We start from the raw sequence: 20,670 nt of genomic DNA on the forward strand, positions 1-20,670 counted from the left end.
CTAATATATTTTTGGGGATTTAGGTGCTGTAGCTCCAGAGGTGTCTGGAAACTCAGAGCTAGTTGGCTTTTCTTTTTTACAGATGAACATAAACACATTTAAAATGGTACTGAGAACAGAAACAGTGGTGTGATGAGAACTTCAAGCTGCTCTGAAGTTTCTTTCCTGATAACCCTTATTGAAGCCATTACCTCTGGGTACGAGGGGTTGTCAGGATGTCCCTCAAACCAGAGCTCTTCATGTCTGGAAGTACACTGAAAGGGATCTGGGGGAGAATAGTCTGTCTTCATCTGCTAGAAAGCAGATAAAGGTCCTGAGCTGGCAGAAATCAGGACTTACTAGCAGGAGGACATATGGAAGAGCAGCAGGGATTTCCTCCAGGCAGAGCAATATTAATACATACATCACTGCTGCTTGTCGCTGGTGGTCAGATAACAGTGCCATGTGCTGGGGAAAGGCTGGGCAAGCAGCAACTGCTCCAGGAGTAGCAAGGCTGTCTGGAAATCCTGCCTATAGGGCAGCAGAAGCTTTGCAATATGATAGCTCATAAAAAGGAGTGCTATAAGTTACCCAGCAAAGAAAGGAATTATGTTGTACGTAGAAATAGGTGCATCATTTTGTAGCTGAAAATCTGATTTTGCTGGTTGCAGAACTTCTTGAAAACCCTAAGTAGGGCACTATATGAAATTGCACAGCCTGATGTTACCAACAGCTGACCATCTGTCCCCATGGGCTTTCAAATCAAGAAAGCATCCTTTCTAAGAGCAGGCAATCTATAGTGTGGAGGTTTTAGTGAATTAGATGAACCTTCCGACTTTTCAGCCTGAGGTAAAAGCAGACTGAAAAAAAAGAAAAAAGAAAAAAGAAAAAAAAAAAAAGACGCAAGTTCAACTTCACAAGTTAACATGAGTAAATTAAACACTTTAATTTCACGTGTATTCTGGGTAGGTTGAAGTGAGGCAGACTGTAAAAGGTTGATGTGGTCTTTAGTGTCTCTAGCTCAGAGAAGCAGTTTTCCCAGGAGCACTGGCAAACCCTGGTTTGCTCTGCCTCAGCATATCAAACATTAGACACACCTCAGAGAATTACATCTTCCCTTAAATGTTGTCCTTCTCTCATGGTTGGAGGGTGGGCATGTTCACTAAAGGAGCAGGAGAGAGGAGATGGAGGGAGGGAAAGGAAGGGCTGAAATTGCTGCCCAGGGGATGCTTGATGTCACATGTCTTCTGTGTCCTGGGGAGGGGATGTACCTACCTGTAAAGAACTAAGGTGCCTAAAGTAGCACTGCAAACTGTAGTACAGGCTGGTTAGGCTTCAGATCTCTGCTGTCACAGAGCTGTAAAGTCCCTTCCCCTCCCCAGTCTATATATGTATGCAAGCAGAGTGAAGGACAACAGCTCTTTCTACCTTGCAGGTACTGTTCTGCAAACAGGGTTGTGTCCATGGACTTCCTACAGCTGCCTGAATTTGCCTGTCCACACTTAAACACCGCATGAGGTTTCAGGGCTTCCTAGCCTGTATCCCCCCCAGCTGAATTTCCAACTTTCTCTGACAGTGAGATCGCTCCATACTACTAAGCACGCTCTCACAAAATATTCTGATTTAAAACATGACATCAAAGTGCTGGATTTCCCCCTTGTAGAGGATATGAAAGAAAGGAGAGATTTTTAGCCCCGTAAGATTAAACAATCATCATGGTTTTAAGGGCTTAATCTGCTGGCATGCAGGCTGCTGGCTTATAAATCTCCGAGTGTAATTGGATGCAGCATCGGATTCAGTTGTGTGGGCTTCTCCGGGGCTTTTTTGTTTGTTTGTTCATTTCCAACAGGCTGCAGAGCAGCAGCGATCTTCCCCTTGGAAGGCGTTTGGGCGTGAAGCCATAAAGCCGTGCCCCCGGCCGGTATTTCGGCAGCACCTCTCTGGATCCCACTGCCTGAGGGAGGGAGGGAAGGGGGGGCTCGGTGCATGAATTCGAGCTATTGTTTCAGACGCACATCTGCCTTCAGAAATAGCACGGCACAGGCCGTTACTTATTCAGATGCAGAAGCTCCTTCCGTCCCACAAGCCGGCCCATTCGAGTCACATGCCAGAGGTCTCGGCAGAATGGGCTGCAGCTGCTTCAAATCTGCTGTCTAACATCAGAAGCAGTTGGACAAACTGTGCTGTACTGACGGCAGCGAGCCTGCCAGGCACCAGGGAAGACAGGGAAAAGATCTGGGACCCGAGCACGATGTTCTCGGAGGATCTGTGGCTGGAAAATGAGAAAAGCTGCGCCGTTGTTCACAAGTCGAAGCGAGGAAGGAAGCGCCAAGAGCTCCTGGCTGTGGCCCTGGGGGTGAAGGTGGGAGTCAAGGGGGCACTTCTGTGGCAACCTCTGAAACTCTTTGCCTATTCGCAGATCACCTCCTTGGTCAGGAGAGCAGCCTTAACTCAAAATGACAACCATTTCAACTATGAAAAAGCACACAATTTTAAGGTAAGCGTGACTTCCTATTATTTTCGGCTGAAAAGTTATGTTTCAATGTCTTGTGTTTTATTTTTTGCTGCAACTGTGGATTTGCAGGCACCCATTCGTACTAGTTCTGAGAATAACTGTTGAAAAAAAAAATTGTTTCTACTTTAAGTTCCACTGACTGCATTCCTAATATGTCTCCACATAAATACTTAATCCAAATAATGTTTTTGCTACTTGCTAGACTACTTAATTGGTATTTTAGTTCTTTTTGCCCAGATTCAGTTCTTTTTTGTTGTTGTTCAGAAAAAACAAGGTACTCTGTAGTAATTGTCTTTACCTTAAAGTGTATCCATTTTTACTCGATAAAAAGGCCCCTTTTCAAAATCCAGCTATTATCAGAAGCCACTAGCACCAGCATAGCCACAGCAAACATTTTGTACCCTTTCTGCTTTCAAGAAGTTGAGAGCGCTCTGGTGCTCACCAACAATACGGCAGAGTGCAGTGGTAGTTTTGTCTCCTAGCTTTTGTTCCAGCACCATATGCTATAGAAATGCTCTTAAGAGCCCCCCCGAGCCATAGGACCTAAGCTTATACTTGCTTGTCAAACTAAAGCAAATAGCTGGACAAGCCCAGGGATGTTTAACTGGATCATTTTATTGCTGTCTTATGCATGCAAAATCAGATTTTTAGTTTTTTTTTCCAAGTGCTGTGTCTGGCATGCTGAATAAGGGAAGTGACTCAGCTTTGGAAATAGACCTTTCAGGCACCTTGGGCTTAAATGTGTTGCCAAAAGGACAGTGCTCGTTCCAGAGTTTGCCAGCCAGTTACCGTACCTAATCTTGTCAATTTGCGATTTGATGGTTATCAGGGTGGATACAGAGGGAATAAGAGGCGGTAACATGACAAGAAAGGAAAGCATCTCAGCTTTGAAAACTCAGTTTGCTTAATACTCCTTGAAGATGCTGATCTGGGTCACTGTCAGAGTATTTCAGCTCATTAGCAGAGAATTTTCTGATATTCATCTCTGGCGTGTGAAAAAAAAGGAGAAGCACTGATGAAAATGATTTCACTGATTTTGTGGTTTAGTAAAAAAAGGTTTACTTCTGTTTTTTCTATATATTCTTCCATGAAGGCATTGCTCTCCTCTACAATGCTTCTGCTGCATTTGGTAGATCAATAATTTAATATTAGTGAGCAAAGCAAATAATAGCATCCCTCTTCTCATTCCTCCTCCTTGACCCTGTGTGCAGAACAATCAATATTTATCTCACTGATCAGCACTGAAGGATATAGGGGAAGTATGCTGTGTTTTCTTGCTTGATTAAAACATCTTTCATTCTTTCTGGGTTTTGCCCTCATTATCATTTTAATATCAAAACTATTTTAGTTTAACAAGAAAATATTTTCTCATGACTGAGACTTTTTTCCACTTTGACCCATGCATTCTTTCCTCTTCAAAATTCCCCTTGTTTTGGCTTTGATTTATAATTGGAAATGTGCCCAGTTAACTTTGCGTTTGCACAATCTAGCTGTTGTACAGCCTCTGTTCCTTTCTGTTTCAAAAGAGTCATAGTTTTAACTGGAAAATCACATGATTAAAATATGTATCTATTTAAAAGCCTGACAGCAGAAAATCGTTTTATTCTAGTAAAGGAAATAAAATACTTATGAAAGAAATATTAAAAAACTATGTTGTCCATAAGGAAAGGCTAGTCAAAAGTGTAACATTTACTTAATGAACAAATATCTTCACTATGAAAATGTAGTTAGTTTTCTAAAGGAGCATATTAAAACATGTCTAGCTGCTCAACAAAAGTGGATAGAATGCTTAGAGTAGAATATTTGGATTTAAACAACAGCTAAATTCAAGTCTATCTTTAGTACAGTCTGAAATTAATTATGAAATATGTTAAGAAATTATTTAAAAGAGAAAGAATGGCTTTATGGGTTTTGGAGCAAAATTCTTAATGGCTTCTGACAGCATTCAAGCTATGACAGTCTGGGATTTTTCAGTAGGAGAATGCTATTTTTCAGACATTCAAAGAGTTGTCTTCTGGGTTTTTAGGTGAATACTGACATGCATTGTATCATTCAGTTCATAGGGACAAAGGTGACATGTCACAGTGTTCATCAGAATCTTGTCATAGACTGTTCTTCATGAACAAACAGAAGCTTTTTAGTTCTCTTCCTGAAAAATCTTAAAGATGGGCACAATTGTAGTGAAACTGATGAGACTTTTGTTGATCTGCCAGCAAAGTTCTTAAAAGATCAACTAGGATCTCCCTCCAGCCTTTCCAAATCAATATAGAAATTTAAAAAAGGACCACTGGAGTTTGGAGAGTGAGGGCACCAAGTTATGCCAAAGCATCCCTGCGTCCTTATTCAGACTCTCTTCCAAATTTCAGGGAAAACAAACACACAAAAAAAGATTTAAGATTGAGTCTGATTTGTTAACCTAGGTTCATCCTGAGCACACAACACAGTCACATGGGTTTAGATTTGGAGCTGGCGTCTGTCTGGCGGGACAACTTTGCATAAGCCAGTGTAGACATACCGTAATTCAGGAAGGAGAATAAATCTCTGAAGCCCTTTTCAGAAAAACACAGAGGTATTTCTGTAACTACGTGGGTTTCAGCCTAGCTGAATTGCAAAGTCATCTTGCATTTCGGCAGGATTTGGATCCAGCAGACTTTGGTTTGTGCTTTACCCACCAGTTCGTGACAGTGTCAGGCTCATGCCCAAGGGCAGCAGCATGGAGTGTGGAGATGCTCAACCTGTTTTGTTCTAGGTTAGGAGTTCGTGACAGGGCCTTGGTGCTGCTTTAAGTGAACAAATATAACCGAATAATATGCTTTTACCCAAATATTGCTCCTGTTTGCCACAATAGCTTGGGCAAACCCCACAACAGGATTTGCTACTGGAGAGTAAAGGCAGCTGATTACTTGCAAGTCAGAAGCTCTGCTGGGAGAAAGGAGGCTCTGGGATACATTTCCCCTTGCATTAATCACTGCAGACAAACACTGCTTCTGGGACACAAAAGCGTTTGTGGGAGGCATTTTTACAGGCATCATGAAGATTGTGTGTGTATTTGAACAAAAATAACAGTGGAGCCAGCTTGTCTTCCCTGCAAGCAGCCCTGGATCAGCAGGAGTCCACAGGAAAATACAAATCCACATGTACTCAGGTGAAAGTCTGAGGAAATCTCTCATTTTCTTTGGCCGCAAATAGAAAAGTCATCAAGCACGGTCAATTAAACAACTAAGTCATCTCAGAAGCAGCACCATATAATTCCTATTAAAACATGCATTTCAACCCAAGGCGATTTTTAGTTTGTTTGTGTAATATTTCTGAAGGGATCATTTTGTCTTGTCACTGCACTGGAACTCCTTCACTTTGGTCTTAGTTTCTCCCTCTGTGAAGACAGCTCATGTAAAACTCCAGGCACAGACTCAGACTTACTGACATAGATTGTGCCCATGGGGGGAGCTCTTCCATTTGGAAACAGGGACACCAGAGGACTGAAGGATGAAAGTGGGAGCAGAGGAAGGCAATAGTAACTGACACACAGGGGAATACTGGTTGACAACCCAAGGGTGGCCAGCAGAGAAAAGAGGGTGAATGTAAGAAACAACTTTTTGTTGAATGGCATTGAGGTGGAAATGAAACAGAGTGAAGAAGTTAGAAGGAGTTAGTCAACGTGGAAAGAAAATAAATAAAAAGATGGAACAATACAAGTATGGTGTATAGTCTGAAATGTCCCACATTTGGCTTATATGAATAAATACTTCCCTGTAAATTATTGTTATCAGTTGGAATTGTTTGTAGACTATAACAAAATGAGCCCAAAGCTATGTCATATATACACAGAGAACTCTGGGCAGAACGGGATGGGGACAATAAATAAATCTTGATCATTTTTTCAAAAATCTAAGCCCAGTAGATTTGTAATGATGCAATTACAAAGGATGGAGCAAAACCTAAAAACCCATCTGAAAACTCTGAGACCTGCTGTTACCTCTCCTTGTTTAAAACAGAGATCAGATCAGTCTTGCAGGCAAAATTCCCATTTACCACTTGAAAGTGCTGTATGCTTTGAGCTGAGTTCAAGTGTTGTGTTCGGAAGGGCAGACTTCCTTCACTATTTTGGTAAAAATTAACAACAAGACAATAAAAGACTTCAAAAAGTTCCTTGTATCTTAGGAGATTTTTGCACCTTCATCTAGAAACTTCTCAAGGTCTCCTTTCTGCAGTTGGAGGAAGCAAGTATTTCCCTGTTTCGGCCTGACCAGAAATCAGCAAGACTAGTTTCTTCTCAGGGTATTTCAGTTGGGAACTTTACATTTGAGCAAAAATGCAGAGCCGTGAAAAATTAAAGTGAATGCATAAATTAGAGCTAGCCCTTTGAGGACCACCAATCTGAAGAAAACAAGGGCCGGGTGCATGGTCAGCACTTCTCAGATGGAGTGATAGGTGCTTCTGAGTGAGCACTGAGGACTATTTCCCATTAATGACAGGAGAGATCAAGGAATAATCAGCTACCATTTTTCTAAATACGCTACAGCGAGATCAGCTGAAATAAGCTTTATGTAAAGTGAGCAAGTAGGCCCCAAATATCCTAGCAACTGAGATGTACTTCATGCAGAATGGAAATGGTACAGTTTTTAAAATAGCGAGTGAGCTTTTACAGCCACTTCTCGCAAGGTTAGCCTTTGTAAACCACCACAAAGCAGAAGAGGCAGATAGCTGTCTTCCCATAGCAGACAATTCTCACCCACAATTAAATGCAGGTGCAGACCTACTAATTATGTGGTTATCAGTCTAAAAATGGTAAAGATGGAGGCATAATTCATTTCGTCTGTAGTTTTGTATAAACTGAAGGTCACACAAAACATATGCCTGAAACTCAGGGCATCAGCTGGTGTTAAGTGCTGCCTTGCCTGAAATTTTATGGTACTCCCCATTTAAAATAAAATATTAAACGAGCAAGAAGTGTATGTGTATATATGATAAATCTTAAACTCTATTGCAAGGCATTGTTTCCCAGAGATAAACATTTTACTGAGAGGTGAAACAATATTTTAGAAAATTTGACCCAGTCAGATTTTCTAGCTGAGACCCTTCAGACCTATCAAAAGGAAGGAAGAATTGACTGTGGGTAATTGGTCAGAAGTAATTTGTGGCTCTTTAAAGTAAAAATGTCACATTTTTTATCACTAAATGAGAAAGAGGGGTCCATGCTAAAATCACAGTACTTAATCTTCCCTCTCAAGAGTACAGACTTGTTTACATGTGATCCTGCAGCCAAATGGGGCTAAAACATTAGCGAGCTAAAGGCTTGCCTTAAAAGTTTACAGAGTTTATTTGAAAAGGACAACAGCTATTTCTTACTCTACGAAGTAAAGTCAAGAGCAACTTTCCCCATCCCAAAGGGCGGAAGCGGCCTGTCAGCAATCTGCCCCATCGGTAAACACCAACACGTCAGAAGGAAAAGGAAGCATCAGCAGCCTGAGCGTGCATGATTTATGTTTTGCTAACCTCAATTAAGTCTCTGGCCAGAACTGGCTCGTACCACGTCCATTCACACAGGCATAGGCCTCACTATTTATTCTTCTTTTCAATGAAAGTGAAATGCTTACTTTACCAGAGCACACATCTTAAACAAAAAGCTTTTCCATTGTAGCCTTTGTAAATGAGGTTGAGGAAGCAGCAGTTGTGTGTAAAACATGGCTTAGGAGCCAGTGTGTTCTCTCAGTATCCAGGTCACTTTATTTCTTCTTATTTACTGATGTGCAGACTGCAGCAAAATGACATTTAATGTACCAAGAAAGGGCCCTGTCCCATCTTTTGCCTATGTGAGTCCAATTTACATACTACAGCGGGGAAGGGTATAGTTTGCTTACATTACCAATGGACTTAGATGGGCAAAATCAGATCTTTACTGAACTACCACCTGGAATGAGTGCACAAGTCATTCCTTATCATCTCCAATGCAAGTTTGTAACAGTCACCTTGAGTTGTGGTCAGTGTTGTTGCACACGGATGCACAGGTAACGGCATCATCAGTGTGCTTAATAATTGAGTGCATCGGTTTTGCACTAGATCTGTGGGTACACAGCTTTGTGGGAAATCAAAATTGGGCACATTTATAGGGATTTTCTGTCACTTCGTTTCCCTTTCTTTCAAATAATCTCTTGAAGAATGTTTGAATCTCAGAAAAGTGCCTGTTTGGTTTGACCTAGTCAAATAGAAGCATTGACTATACAGTTCATTATTAGTTTTACTTTTTTTCTCCTCTGACTAGCGAACCTGGTTTCTTTCCCTCTACTAGAACTAAAATGTCAGCTAGCAAAAATTATTTGTTTTTAATGTCGTATGCAGCCCGGTTCTCTGTTATGTTAAGCCTATTGAAAGATAAACTTTGAGATCAAAGCAAATTTCTGTTCCCATGGTTTATTTCATCTAGACTTGGGAAAGATGTGGGCACTGTGTGCTAACGATTTACTCCTACTGAGTCTTCTGTTGTTTATCCAGTTTAGTTGTTCCATCTGTCAGACCATCTGCCTCCCAATGACCCCATTTCTTTTTTCCCCCCTCTGTTTGTATTGCAGGTCCACACGTTTCGAGGTCCGCACTGGTGTGAATACTGTGCCAACTTCATGTGGGGTCTCATCGCTCAGGGAGTGAGGTGTTCAGGTAGCCCTCAAACACTTTTGGTCTTTTTCATGAAGTGCTCAGGCATCCATCCCACCCCACCCCAGACTGCATGCCCTGCAAGAGGGAGGAGTAGGGGTCACTTTGCAAAATGTGCCAAGAAGTCCTGTGTTGCCAATTACAGCAGTGTCATTGCCTGTCATATTCTTTGTCCCACAAAGCACAGACTAGTACAGGCACCAGGTTTTAAACAGAAATAATATGTATGTAGCATCCACAGTCCAGATCTTTTGTTAGAAAAGGCATGTCTTTGATAGGGTGGGTAAAGAGCATCTCACCTTCTGAACTATCAGAAATGGGACAACAGCTCTCCCACTTAGTATACCAGACAGCCTGATTTTACACAAATATGTGAAATGTACTTGGAAGAAAGCCTACATGTGCTTTGGAAGATTAACCCTAGCTTTTGAAACACCGCATTTAGAAGTTTTGCCCTGTGTGATTTACCACATTGGCTGGTTTGGAAATGAATCCATCAGCCCTTTGCTGAAGTTGACATCCATTCAGTAGTGCCTTGGTAATTCATGTGCATTGGTGCATACATTAAGAATTGTTCTTTATGGTGTCATTAAGTTTTCACCTGAATGTTTTTATGTCTTAAGAAACAAGCACTGGAAGTGGCAGAGCTAGCCAGGACCCAGACTTCATAGCTTATCTTTTTTTTGCCACCAATTGTCAAAAAGTACCCTTGTCTGCAAAAAGACTGTCACTTGTTTCCTATAAAAATACCATGTGTTGCTGCAAGCTTTAAAAAGCCCACCTCAACGGAAAGCAAAAAACATGACCTTCATTTTCCCAGGAGGATTTGTTTTTTGAAGCCTCTATAACTGTATTAGCATTTTAATAACATCTAAATTATTTTAAATCTGTTCTCTTATGAAAAATAATCATATCACAAAAATGCAATAATAATTGCATCATGATCTTTTGAATTCAGCAAGTTAAATTATATTTGGTGTATAGCAAATGGGGTTTCTTTCTACAAACCTTCAATTCCTTCCACATCTCAAGTGAATGTGATCTTTAAGGTCCCTTCCAACCCAAACAATTCGATAATATGTTTCTGCCTTACCTCTCCGGGCTCTGACCCCTGGGAGTTCCTGAACTCAAACTGGCACCAAACAAACTTGCCTTGACCTTTGCCTTTCAAGGCTGGAGGAAGTGGTTGTTACACAAAATTTACAAAGTGGCTTGAAGGGTCAAAATACCTTTCAGAAATGCTAAGTTTTAATAAGTGTGTCTTCAGTGCCTTCTATATCTTTTCTGCCTGTAGATGAATGATGGTAACAGAAAGAATATGAATGGGCATTTTAAAAGGAAAGAAAATGAATAGCAGTTTGCTTTTCATGCTGTTTGATCATAAACACAAGTGTCCAAAAACTGACCATCACTAACACATAGAGCCGTTTGTTCACATGCATAAAATATTAAACTTATGAAAAGGGTTATTTATCCAGTATGAAACATAATACTCTCCCTCATTAAATTATCAGCATTTAACTCTAAGTAGACAGATGTGTTTGGACTTAACTTGACATGCCTGGAGAACAGCACTGAGAACAGTACAAGGAGGGTCCTGAGTGCAGCTGCTCACATTCGTTTGGATTTTGCACAATAATGTATTATATGCAGTAACAACTGTATGAAGAAAGACACAAAAACTCAGATACATTAAATGTGTAGGTATGTTTGCAGTGATTATCTGATTTTGACCGATTAATATTTTATTGAGAATAATACTAAAATGTGTTGCAAGTAGTAGGAACACGTTTACATTTTGAACAGCTTGGGCAGTAAATCAACAAGAAAAAACAGTAATCAACTCACTAGTGATGATGCTAGGCATTTTGAGTTAGTCCAAAAGGTACTGGGTGATAGGCGTGACTGCAAAAGCATTGAAACAGGAACCACATTTCTGTGAGATAATGTAACTCACAGTGGTGGTGTTTGCTTTATTGAGGCTTATAAATTCATTTGTCTGAACATTTGTACCTATTTGGAAAATTCAATTTGTGGAAATCAAGCAGAGATGCTTAAGTTAATGGAAACCCACCAGTGCAACCAGTTGTTGACTCTGGAATAAGACACCAAGAACAATATGAATCACTCTCGTTTACACCATGCCTTTCACAGCATTTTATATGCTCAAACTGTTGCACAGACTAAACAGAGGGGTCACTTTAGTCACCAGCAAAGTGACAAGACCATGGTGGTTTGGCTGTAACTGATGAGCAGAACGAGCCAAAATGCAGAGCTGCAGGGATTCAGAACAGGAGGTGAGGCACACTCACCCACAGAGCTGCAGAGTTTTAGTGCTGTGCCTTAAGTCTGTAGCTAAGCCACAAGCTGGCCAGCAGGACACTGTCATTAATGTGCTAATTTTATAAAAGACAAAACTGAAACACAAAGAAGTTAAAGTCCCACACTTTCAGCTGCAACACCTAGAGCCGAGTGTCCAGCAGCGACCTGACCCAGACTTGGCAGGGGCTGTCCCTAACAGGTCAGGGTGTGAGGAACACTCGGAGCTTTTACGGCTTTTTTTAGCAACCCTGCTGGAGTTCAGTTTGCCCACCAAAAGATTTTTACAGGGTATTTCTGTACTCAGCCTTCTTGTCTTTGGTAATTCTGCAGCACCAAGTCCTGTCACTGTTGTACATCAAGAGGCCAGCAAAGTCAGCAGAGGGTGGCATGGAAACATCTGATATTTTCTATTGCCAGCTGATGGGAAAGTTATGCCCCTTACTTGTGCTAAGAAACCTAATTGATAGACAAAAGCTCTTAGCATTATCATTAAGTAATGATCCTGGCCAACTTTGTTTCCAGACTGTGGGCTGAACGTCCATAAGCAGTGCTCCAAGTATGTGCCCAACGACTGCCAGCCCGACCTCAAGAGGATAAAGCGAGTCTACTGCTGTGATCTGACCACACTGGTGAAAGCCCATAATACCCAGAGGCCAATGGTGGTGGATTCATGCATCCGAGAGATTGAAGCAAGAGGTTTGTATGCTTCAGGACGGAGCAGGCACGATAAAATGAAGATGACTTGAATTTACATGTTGAGATAGAACAGAATATTATGTTTGTGTACACTGTGGACAGGATGAGAGAAGGATTTTTTTAGCATAGGTGATAACATTGCTTTGCATCAGCTAGTAAAATTAAATCGTGACATTTCATAATGCAATTTACTGAAATGCTTTCTGAAAACATGTCAAAACAGGTATTATGTTACACTTTTGAAAGGGGTGAACTTTAAAATGAACTTTAAGTTCATGTTTAAGTGTCTTTTTTCATTATTTTCTTTTAACATACCTACAGACACTTCTAATTTCAGAGTAATCAGTTTAAATCAGGCCCATTATTAATAACCTTTGAGGACATTGTGGGCAAGAGCACATAAGTGGCTGGAAATGACTCAGACAAACAAGGTCACAGACTGTGGCGTTTTGTGGTGTTTTGCAAACTGCCCAGGGTAGGAACGTTTGCATGACACTCACCTACTGACTGAGGGATGCTGCGGCTCAGATAGCCTGCCACAGCCAAAACTCCAGTTTGTGACAGGCTTTTGCTACATGGAGAGGTATGCCAGATTGAAGAAGTACCATCTCTACTCCAACACATCTGCCAGACAGTAATGATCACATATTTTTGCTTTGGATAACAAATGTGTGCATTGTGCTGACCAATAAGCCAAATTTCCTTGTTAGTCATAGGTTTAGCACAGAAATCTCATAATGTTGAGTTCATGGCATCACAGTAATCTGCATGGCAACACATTGATAGTAGCCAAAGGGATTTCAAAGCCACGCATCATCTCCTGAAATGAATCAAAGATTTACAAGTAAATCCCCTGCACTGCTCTGTAAAGCTCTACCAGGATTATATCATCATTGCAGGGACAAACACAAACAATAGCTTGGACTAAGACAGAAGAGCTTTACTGAGATGATACAGCAGTCAGCTACATTGCATTTGAGATATAATTACTTACTTGTACATTTATTGATTAAGAGAAAATCTGCTGCCCACTCTCTGTTTTTTCAACATGTTTAAATTTCTCTCTCTAATTGCTGTAGGACTTAATTTTTCTACTAAGACACTGATTTTATTCTTAAGTAGACAATGCACACCGGGTCTCGTAGGTAGGTTAGCACTTTGCATAGTCACAATAAGAAGCTCTGGGATTAAAATAAATAACATCAGTGTAACTCTGTGTGGTTAGCTGTGCCTGCTCTGCTGGGCTGCTCTTTGTTTTATGTTGGCTTAGAGTAAGGGTGGGAGAGCATAAAGCAGGTCTCTTGTGATGAAAGAACTGCAGAAGGGATGTACCAACATGGAGAACAGCATCCATCACCTGTATGAGCTACATGTATATCTAAGTAAAGGCTGACAGCAACATTGGGAACAAATGTGCTCATAGGGAAAGGCAGTCTCTTATGTACATTGCTATTTATCATTAAGCAACCAGTAATAGCAAAGACAACCTCTAAGGCTTTATTAATTAAAGACAAATCCAGGAAAATCACCCACATAAAATATGTAAATCATTATAATAGCACATACTTCACCATTAACAAATGGCAATATTTTCTTCCAATATTACCTACTGTGTATCTACTGTTATTTTCTGAGTGCAACAAAATCAGAAAATACAAACTCATCTTTAATCCTGTAAAAACAATTTAAAATTACCTTGAATATTCCTTAAATGCTCCAGAGTTTCATGTTATAACAATAGTTTGCTGCATTTATCCAACATACCATTGTTCTTGCTTTGTTGCTTATGAGCCTGTTGCTTTTTAACCTGTTAGTTATTGAAGCAAAGTTAACCAAGAACTTTTTGTTTCAGGATTGAAATCTGAGGGCCTCTATAGAGTCTCAGGCTTCACTGAGCACATTGAAGATGTGAAAATGGCCTTTGATCGAGGTACATTTTAAAATTCTGTACAATTTTTATCTAACCTTTCAAATCTAGGACTCTTCAGTTCTTTTGTACTTATATGGGTATCATGGTAATGAGACTTACAAAAGCAGAAGTACGGAAAGCAGCCTGTCTTTTCTGATTTCTTATATTAATCTGTTGTACTTTTCATAAGAAGAAATTATATTTCATAGTTGGAAAGAATAACTGAACAGTCAGTAAGTAAAGGTAGGCAGAAGGCTAAGTGCTCAGGGGATTGGGTGATTGCTCAACCCAGCAGAACAGCCTGGGCTCCAAGTTCAAGCATGAGCCTAGGTAGTGCCGGGGAAAGTTCTTGATCCTATCTTTAGCATACTCGGTGCTTTATAACATGATAACATTTATGGGTTTAAGAACCAGGAACTGCAACTGAGCGCTCATTCCTCATGCAGCCTTGCAGAAAGCACCCCAACCACTGTGCATGTGACTGCCATTTCTGTGCCTGCACAGCCCGTGAGAGGCTTCGCCCCACGTCCACCTCACTGGGCACATGCCTGGTGGCATGGTAGGTCCAGGCACAGGCTAGGAAGTCAGTCCATGATTCATCAGGGTGCATGGCCAGACACAAGCCGTGATGCAGCTGGAGACAGGAATGTTGTTGCTCAGGCAGGGCCTGAGATGGGCGGGAGACGTAGGAGAAGGCTTCAGGTGAGACTGGTCAGGGCCAACAAGGTCTCTGGGTGACCTCAGGGCCTGGCACATACCACACTTACTGTGCCTGAATACTTCTTTGTCTGGGGACAGTTTGTCATGCAGACTTCACTGGCAAAAAGTCCAGCTATGTAAGTGGGAATTTCCAGTGACTGTTGTCATGTTATTCTCAAACATCCTTTAAGAAAGCAATACAAAAATGTGTTGGATGCTTGAGAAGAGAAGTACATGTTAAGGAGGGAAGAGTTTAAAGAAAGCAGACAGAAATTTATGTCTGAGGATGACTTGCATACTGCAGCTGATGTAGTTCCTTTGTAAATGCTCTAACCATGGGAGTCAGCTCAGTTTTACGGAGTATCCTGTTATTGTTGCTGATGTTCCTGTCATAATCTGGTGGCAATCCGCACTTGATTTCGACCCGCAGCAAGGAAGAAAGTGTGATTTACTGGAAAAGGCAGCATCTATAAACAGGAAGAATAAAGTCACTGGCAGTATCAGATTTCCAAAGGAAAAAAGTATGGATAAACATGGAAGCAGAGAAAGCAAGAACTGAGTTTGCATACACAAGCTGTGGAGAAGACCACTGGCCATAAATTAATAAAAAACTATGTCTTCATTATCTATTAACAATCTCACAAAGGAAGAGGGATAAGAAAGAAGAGAATTGTCATGTTGCCATGAATAATGCTAAAAGCAGTGGAACAGCGCACAAATGCTTGCTATGATAATGCATGACTACAGTGTTGCTGAGACCAGATGCTGAAAACTTCCCCTTCCACTTCTGATAATGTTTTCTCCTTGAAATTAGATGGAAAGCAGAAGGATTTTTATTGTTGATTTTTGGGGTTGTTTTTTGTTTGTTTGTTTGTTTTCAGAAAGGGATTAAAAGAAAACAAAAATAGATTTTTTAACTGACTTGCGGGCTGCACAGCTAGAAGGTGTTGTCAGCTGACAGAAAGTTAAATTGGCAAAGGATTTTCAACCTGACAGCTCAGGGCTGTTTTCCCTGTCAGATCCAGGTTTAGAGAGAATGAGACCCTAGCCTTTCTTCTGCACCTCTTCCCCTGTGTCACCCTAAGAGCCAGAGCAGCGAGAAATGCAGTATCCAAGGGGCATGGAATATCCCAAATCTCTTATGCATGTGTCAGAGCAGGGAGGGAAGGGAGCTGAGAGCCAGGTGCAGGCTGTGATAGTCCCACATCCAGGAGTGCCTGGGAGGTTTTTGTTCAAAATTAATTTTCTATCCAGAAAGTGAAATTTGTGGGAGTTTTACAAAACTGTTGTTTCCACATTCACTACAAGAAATTAACACCCATGTAGCAAAAAAAAAAAAAAAAAAAAAAAAAAAAGGACTTTTTTTGTCTGAAATGGGAAATGGAAAATTCCTGGTCAGTTCTGCTTAATAAGTGCACTTAAGATAAGTGTTGCAACAGGAGCAGCTGTACCTGTGGCCATGTCACTATGTCAGACATCCTGTCCTGGAGCTTATTGCATAGCAGAAAGTAAATGTGTTTTAAAAGAGCGTGGAATAGCTAGCTGTCAAAGCAGAAGTTGAGAGCAGAGGTATGAACCAAAGAAGAAAGCAGTTTAATCTAACTGATAATCCAGGCACGATACTAGGGGCTACACACTGGCCATGAATAAATTTAGCTTGACAATTTAGAGGCCACTTTCTAACCATCGGAAAGCAAGGCTCTGAAAGAAACTTCTAATAAAAGTAGGGCTAAACATCTTAGCTAGCTTGAAAATGGAAGTTGAGCAATTTATGGGAAGGATGGCACTGCGTGGTGCCTGCTGTTGCAGAGTGGCACACTGTGATCACCGACCTCCCCCTCTCCTTCGTATCTGAGCCACTCCCTGGGCACCCAGCTTGAATGCTCTAGTATGCTATTGCGTCTCTGGAAATACAGCTCTTAATAAGTGGTTTTGAAAGAAAAAAAAATGAAATCCTGCTATTTGAGTATGTGGGATGCATAGTTCAAATAATGCCATAAAGCTCTCTGTTTTCACAACTTTTCTTCATCAAGCCATGGGGTAGGGAAGACAGGATGATGTATGGACTGGGCACACAGGGCTGACTCGGCCATAGGGCACCTCTCCTGTTGATTTCATTTGCAGCTGAGGGGGCACAATAGACATAAGTCAGTCCTCCCCATGACTGATTGTTCCAGCCTTGTCAAAGAAACACTGGCTTGTTGCTTCCAAAGAATTACAGTGAGAACAGAAGAGCAAAGTCAGGCTTGAAAGTTAACGTCTCAGGAAGAGAATGGCATTCCATGGAATATTATTTTTGGCTGTAAAGCTGTGAGAGTTATTTTTAAAACTGGGAAAAGTTGGTCCTTATCTTGTCTAAGCAAAGGCTGCCTTACAGAGCCAAAGTGGTGTAAATACCCCTGCTGTAAGGGAGAGTTGGGCTCTCCGAGGCACCGACAATGTTCCATTTCAGTGATTTTCATAATGAGAATGAGGGAGGGGAATAATGTGGATTTATTCTTGTGAATGTTGGTGCTGTATAACAACAGTTGCTCTCTGTGAGCATTGTTGAGCTGTGGCACTCTGACAGCAATAAAACACTCATTGTGTGCTTTACCACAGAGCTGCCATTGTCATAAATGCATTCTGTCCTTCCACTTGTTTGTATGACTGGCTGGTACAATACACTTGCTAAAAATATTATGCTGTTAAATATTACATGAGTACTCAAAGGGATCCTAACTCATATTCACACTCCTTTGCTACTGTGTCTGAAAACCTGTCAAATTCCAAATCAAAAAAAAAAAAAAAGGAACTTAATTAGAAATGTAGTTCTGTATTCAGAGGACATAGCTGAGACTTTGAGAATGTAATACTCACTCCATTTCCTTCTTTAATAAACTAATGATGTATTTCTGTGCATCCAAAGTCAACTGAAACCTCAGAAGAACAGAAAAAAAAAAGTCTTGAAATGTTCAGACTTCAACACCATGCTGCAGAATATGTTGAGAGTCAAAGTAACAAGGAAAGGGGGATGATGGGTTTTGGGTATGATTAGGTATATTAAGCTTAAATGAACTGGATGATTGTAATCCTATATTTAATTTAAAAAAAAAAAAAAAAACCATAGTATTAATATATTCAATCATGTGCAGTGTCTTTGCAGTGATGCTGAAAGTGCTAAATACAATCTGAGGAAATTTACTGTATTGAAGAGTTAAAAAGACAACTGTGGTAATGCAGAAGGTGCATATAATGCATATAAAATACATGTAGTTCATACAACGTGTTGGTGTAGATGAACTCCTGTAAAATAGGTGTTATGACTTTACCTGAAATGGATGAATTTTCTTTTTGTAGTGCTTTGAATTTTAAGTATGTTTAAATAAAAATACAAATCCAGGAAATTGGTGAATATAAGAAATAAGCCTGCCAACGGGCCTTCAGTGGCTGAAAATGAAAGACAATCCAAAATCTATTAAAGGAAAGGAAAATACATCTTCCCCTAAATACCCACTGCAGAAGTGTAGGTTTATTGTAACAGACATATTGTTATGCTTAGCAAAAATCTCAAAAAAAATCTTCAGTGCATTTCCAATGGATGTACGTTTGTCTTTGAAGTGAAGAGAAAAATCTTTGACTCAGGAATTAACACATTTTTCCTGGAGCAACAGGTAAATAAGAGGTGTGCTTGAAGTATGTTGTGGTTTGAAGTACCTCTAGCTGAAGTGCCCCTTTAAGGAAGCATGCTGGGCTGCTTTGCAAAAGTACTAAATAAATAACACTTTCATTTAGTCTACCGGCGACCTGGATAATAGATGCAACCCTCTGCTTTGCTATATCTGTCCAGATGCAGCTGCTATCTCCTTGAAAGTATCTGTTTCCAGTGGAGCATTTTGAGTGCTCGGTGTCCATCAGTTAAAAAGGACTCTCCACACAAAGCTTTATAGGACTAATGCTACCGGGCCTGAAGCGTGTGGATTAAACAAAAGATTGGGGCAGTGTAAACATTCTCCTAGGGGTTATTGATGCTGTATTAAATTAAATGCTGATGGATGTATTCAGACTGCTCAGCCGCATCAAGAAAGGCTGCTTGTTTTAAACACTTAAGCATATAATCTCCTCTTGATAAGAACATGTAGGGCTATTAGTCTTAATGAGAATTATGTGCATACATTGGACAGGACATATTCCTTCAAGATTAATGCCATAGGTTTGTATAAAATGTCTACAATCAATATAAACTGCTTTATTCTGCTGTGAAAGCCTTTATCACCATCTTAGAAGCAGTGTATCAAGCACAACCCCTCATCTGTCTACATCAGGGTATGTCTACAAGCACCAGCTACTGTGAGACAAGAAAGGCAATGGATTTTCAGTGTGTCAGCGCCTCGGTGGTAAACAGTCCAAGCTTGTTCTTGCACCTCCTGGCAGACACAAGCGAACTCACTTCCACTGCTCAAGCAAGCCTAACCTTGCATGGCCCCAGTCATCGTGTGGTCCCAAGTTTTTACTGGCTTTATCTTCACTGCCTCCTGTGAGGGAAGTGCTGTTATCCTCACTTGAAAGGCTAAAAGGTTTAACTTATCTCGAAGTAGCCTGAGCTGAAATTAGGGATTAAATACAGACAGCATCAGTCCCTGCTTGACCACCACCCTATCCCGTCTTTCTGCTTAAGACCACCAAGGAAGAGGCCCAGAGAAGAGAATGGACACACGTCCTCCAGGGAGGGAAGGATACCCAAATTTCTCAGAGTGGGGAAGCACATGGGTGTTAAGGTACTAGATAGTACAGAACAGACATAGTCATTTGAACTTGAAAAAAATATTGATTCATCCTTGCTGGTAGTTCTTGTAATTTCAGTCATTGCGAGCCATGTGTTGCTCATTTTGCTGACCAGCAGCAATTGGAAATTTTAAACTTGTGATTAAAAGAGGTCCATAATGGAGTTTTGGGTAGCTGTTACAATGTATTGGGGGAGGGGGGAAGTACGTCATTAAAGTTGCATAATTCATCTATTTAGTTGTTCATCCGTTACAACTATCCATATTCATTTAACAAATTGCAATCCACGTTTGAGAATAAATCGTGTAGCTAAATGCCATAGCATGTCTATTTAAATTCAAATCTTTGCTACAAATAAATAATTCAAGTACAAAGACATTAGAAGGCATCCAGAAAATAAGAAGGCTTTCTGACTAGGTAATCAGCATAGATAGATTGGTGCAAGACTGAAAAGATTTGGATGTTTGCTCAGATTTTTGCTACTAGTCTCCAGGGGACATGGGAAATTTATGTTATTTCTCCATGCCTCTGTTTCCCCAAATGCAAATAAAAATAGGGATTTATACTCCTGTGCATTGTTCTGTGGATACAAAATGCAACAGCGAGATAAGCTATTATAGCTTAATTTCAACAATTAACAAATTGGCCAAATTCAACAAATGTATTATTAACATGCCTTTTTTATCCAACATTAAACATCATATGTGAGATGCTATGCTGCAGATATTGTCATTGCAACCACCAGCCTCACCAAAAGATGTCAGCAAATAAATTATTTAGAAAATGATATGGAAACCACCATTTCTCATTCATCCACTGTGAAGTTGGTAGCAATATAAGCAATATATTCTCATTTAAGCCTTCCAAATGCTTTCAGGTTGTTTTTTTTTCTTGTCAGGTTGGACATGGTAAATCTGAATTAGAAACCTTGCCTTGCTTCAGTCAGAATGAGACTGTTTTCAAAAAGATTTCTTCTTCCTCTTCTAGATGGTGACAAGGCTGATATTTCTGCCAGTATTTATCCAGACATAAACATTATTACTGGAGCGCTGAAGCTATATTTCAGAGACTTACCGATTCCCGTGATCACCTATGACACCTATTCCAAATTCATAGAGGCAGCAAGTAAGTATTG

At 40.5% G+C, this 20,670-nt stretch overlaps 1 protein-coding gene across 1 annotated transcript in view; it reads left to right on the forward strand.

Moving 5' to 3' along the window:
- Window positions 1-20,670, forward strand: part of CHN2 (chimerin 2) — a 162,752-nt gene that overhangs the window by 135,789 nt on the left and 6,293 nt on the right. Inside the window, exons 7-11 of the mRNA XM_082754739.1 lie at window positions 2,399-2,476; window positions 9,064-9,148; window positions 11,990-12,163; window positions 14,016-14,093; window positions 20,523-20,660. Of these exons, the coding sequence (XP_082610865.1) occupies window positions 2,399-2,476; window positions 9,064-9,148; window positions 11,990-12,163; window positions 14,016-14,093; window positions 20,523-20,660 (553 nt within the window). The remainder of the gene's footprint in view (window positions 1-2,398; window positions 2,477-9,063; window positions 9,149-11,989; window positions 12,164-14,015; window positions 14,094-20,522; window positions 20,661-20,670) is intronic.

This window comes from Aythya marila (assembly GCF_965140915.1).
Source record: "Aythya marila genome assembly, chromosome: 2".
Classification (NCBI taxonomy): Eukaryota; Metazoa; Chordata; class Aves; order Anseriformes; family Anatidae; genus Aythya; species Aythya marila.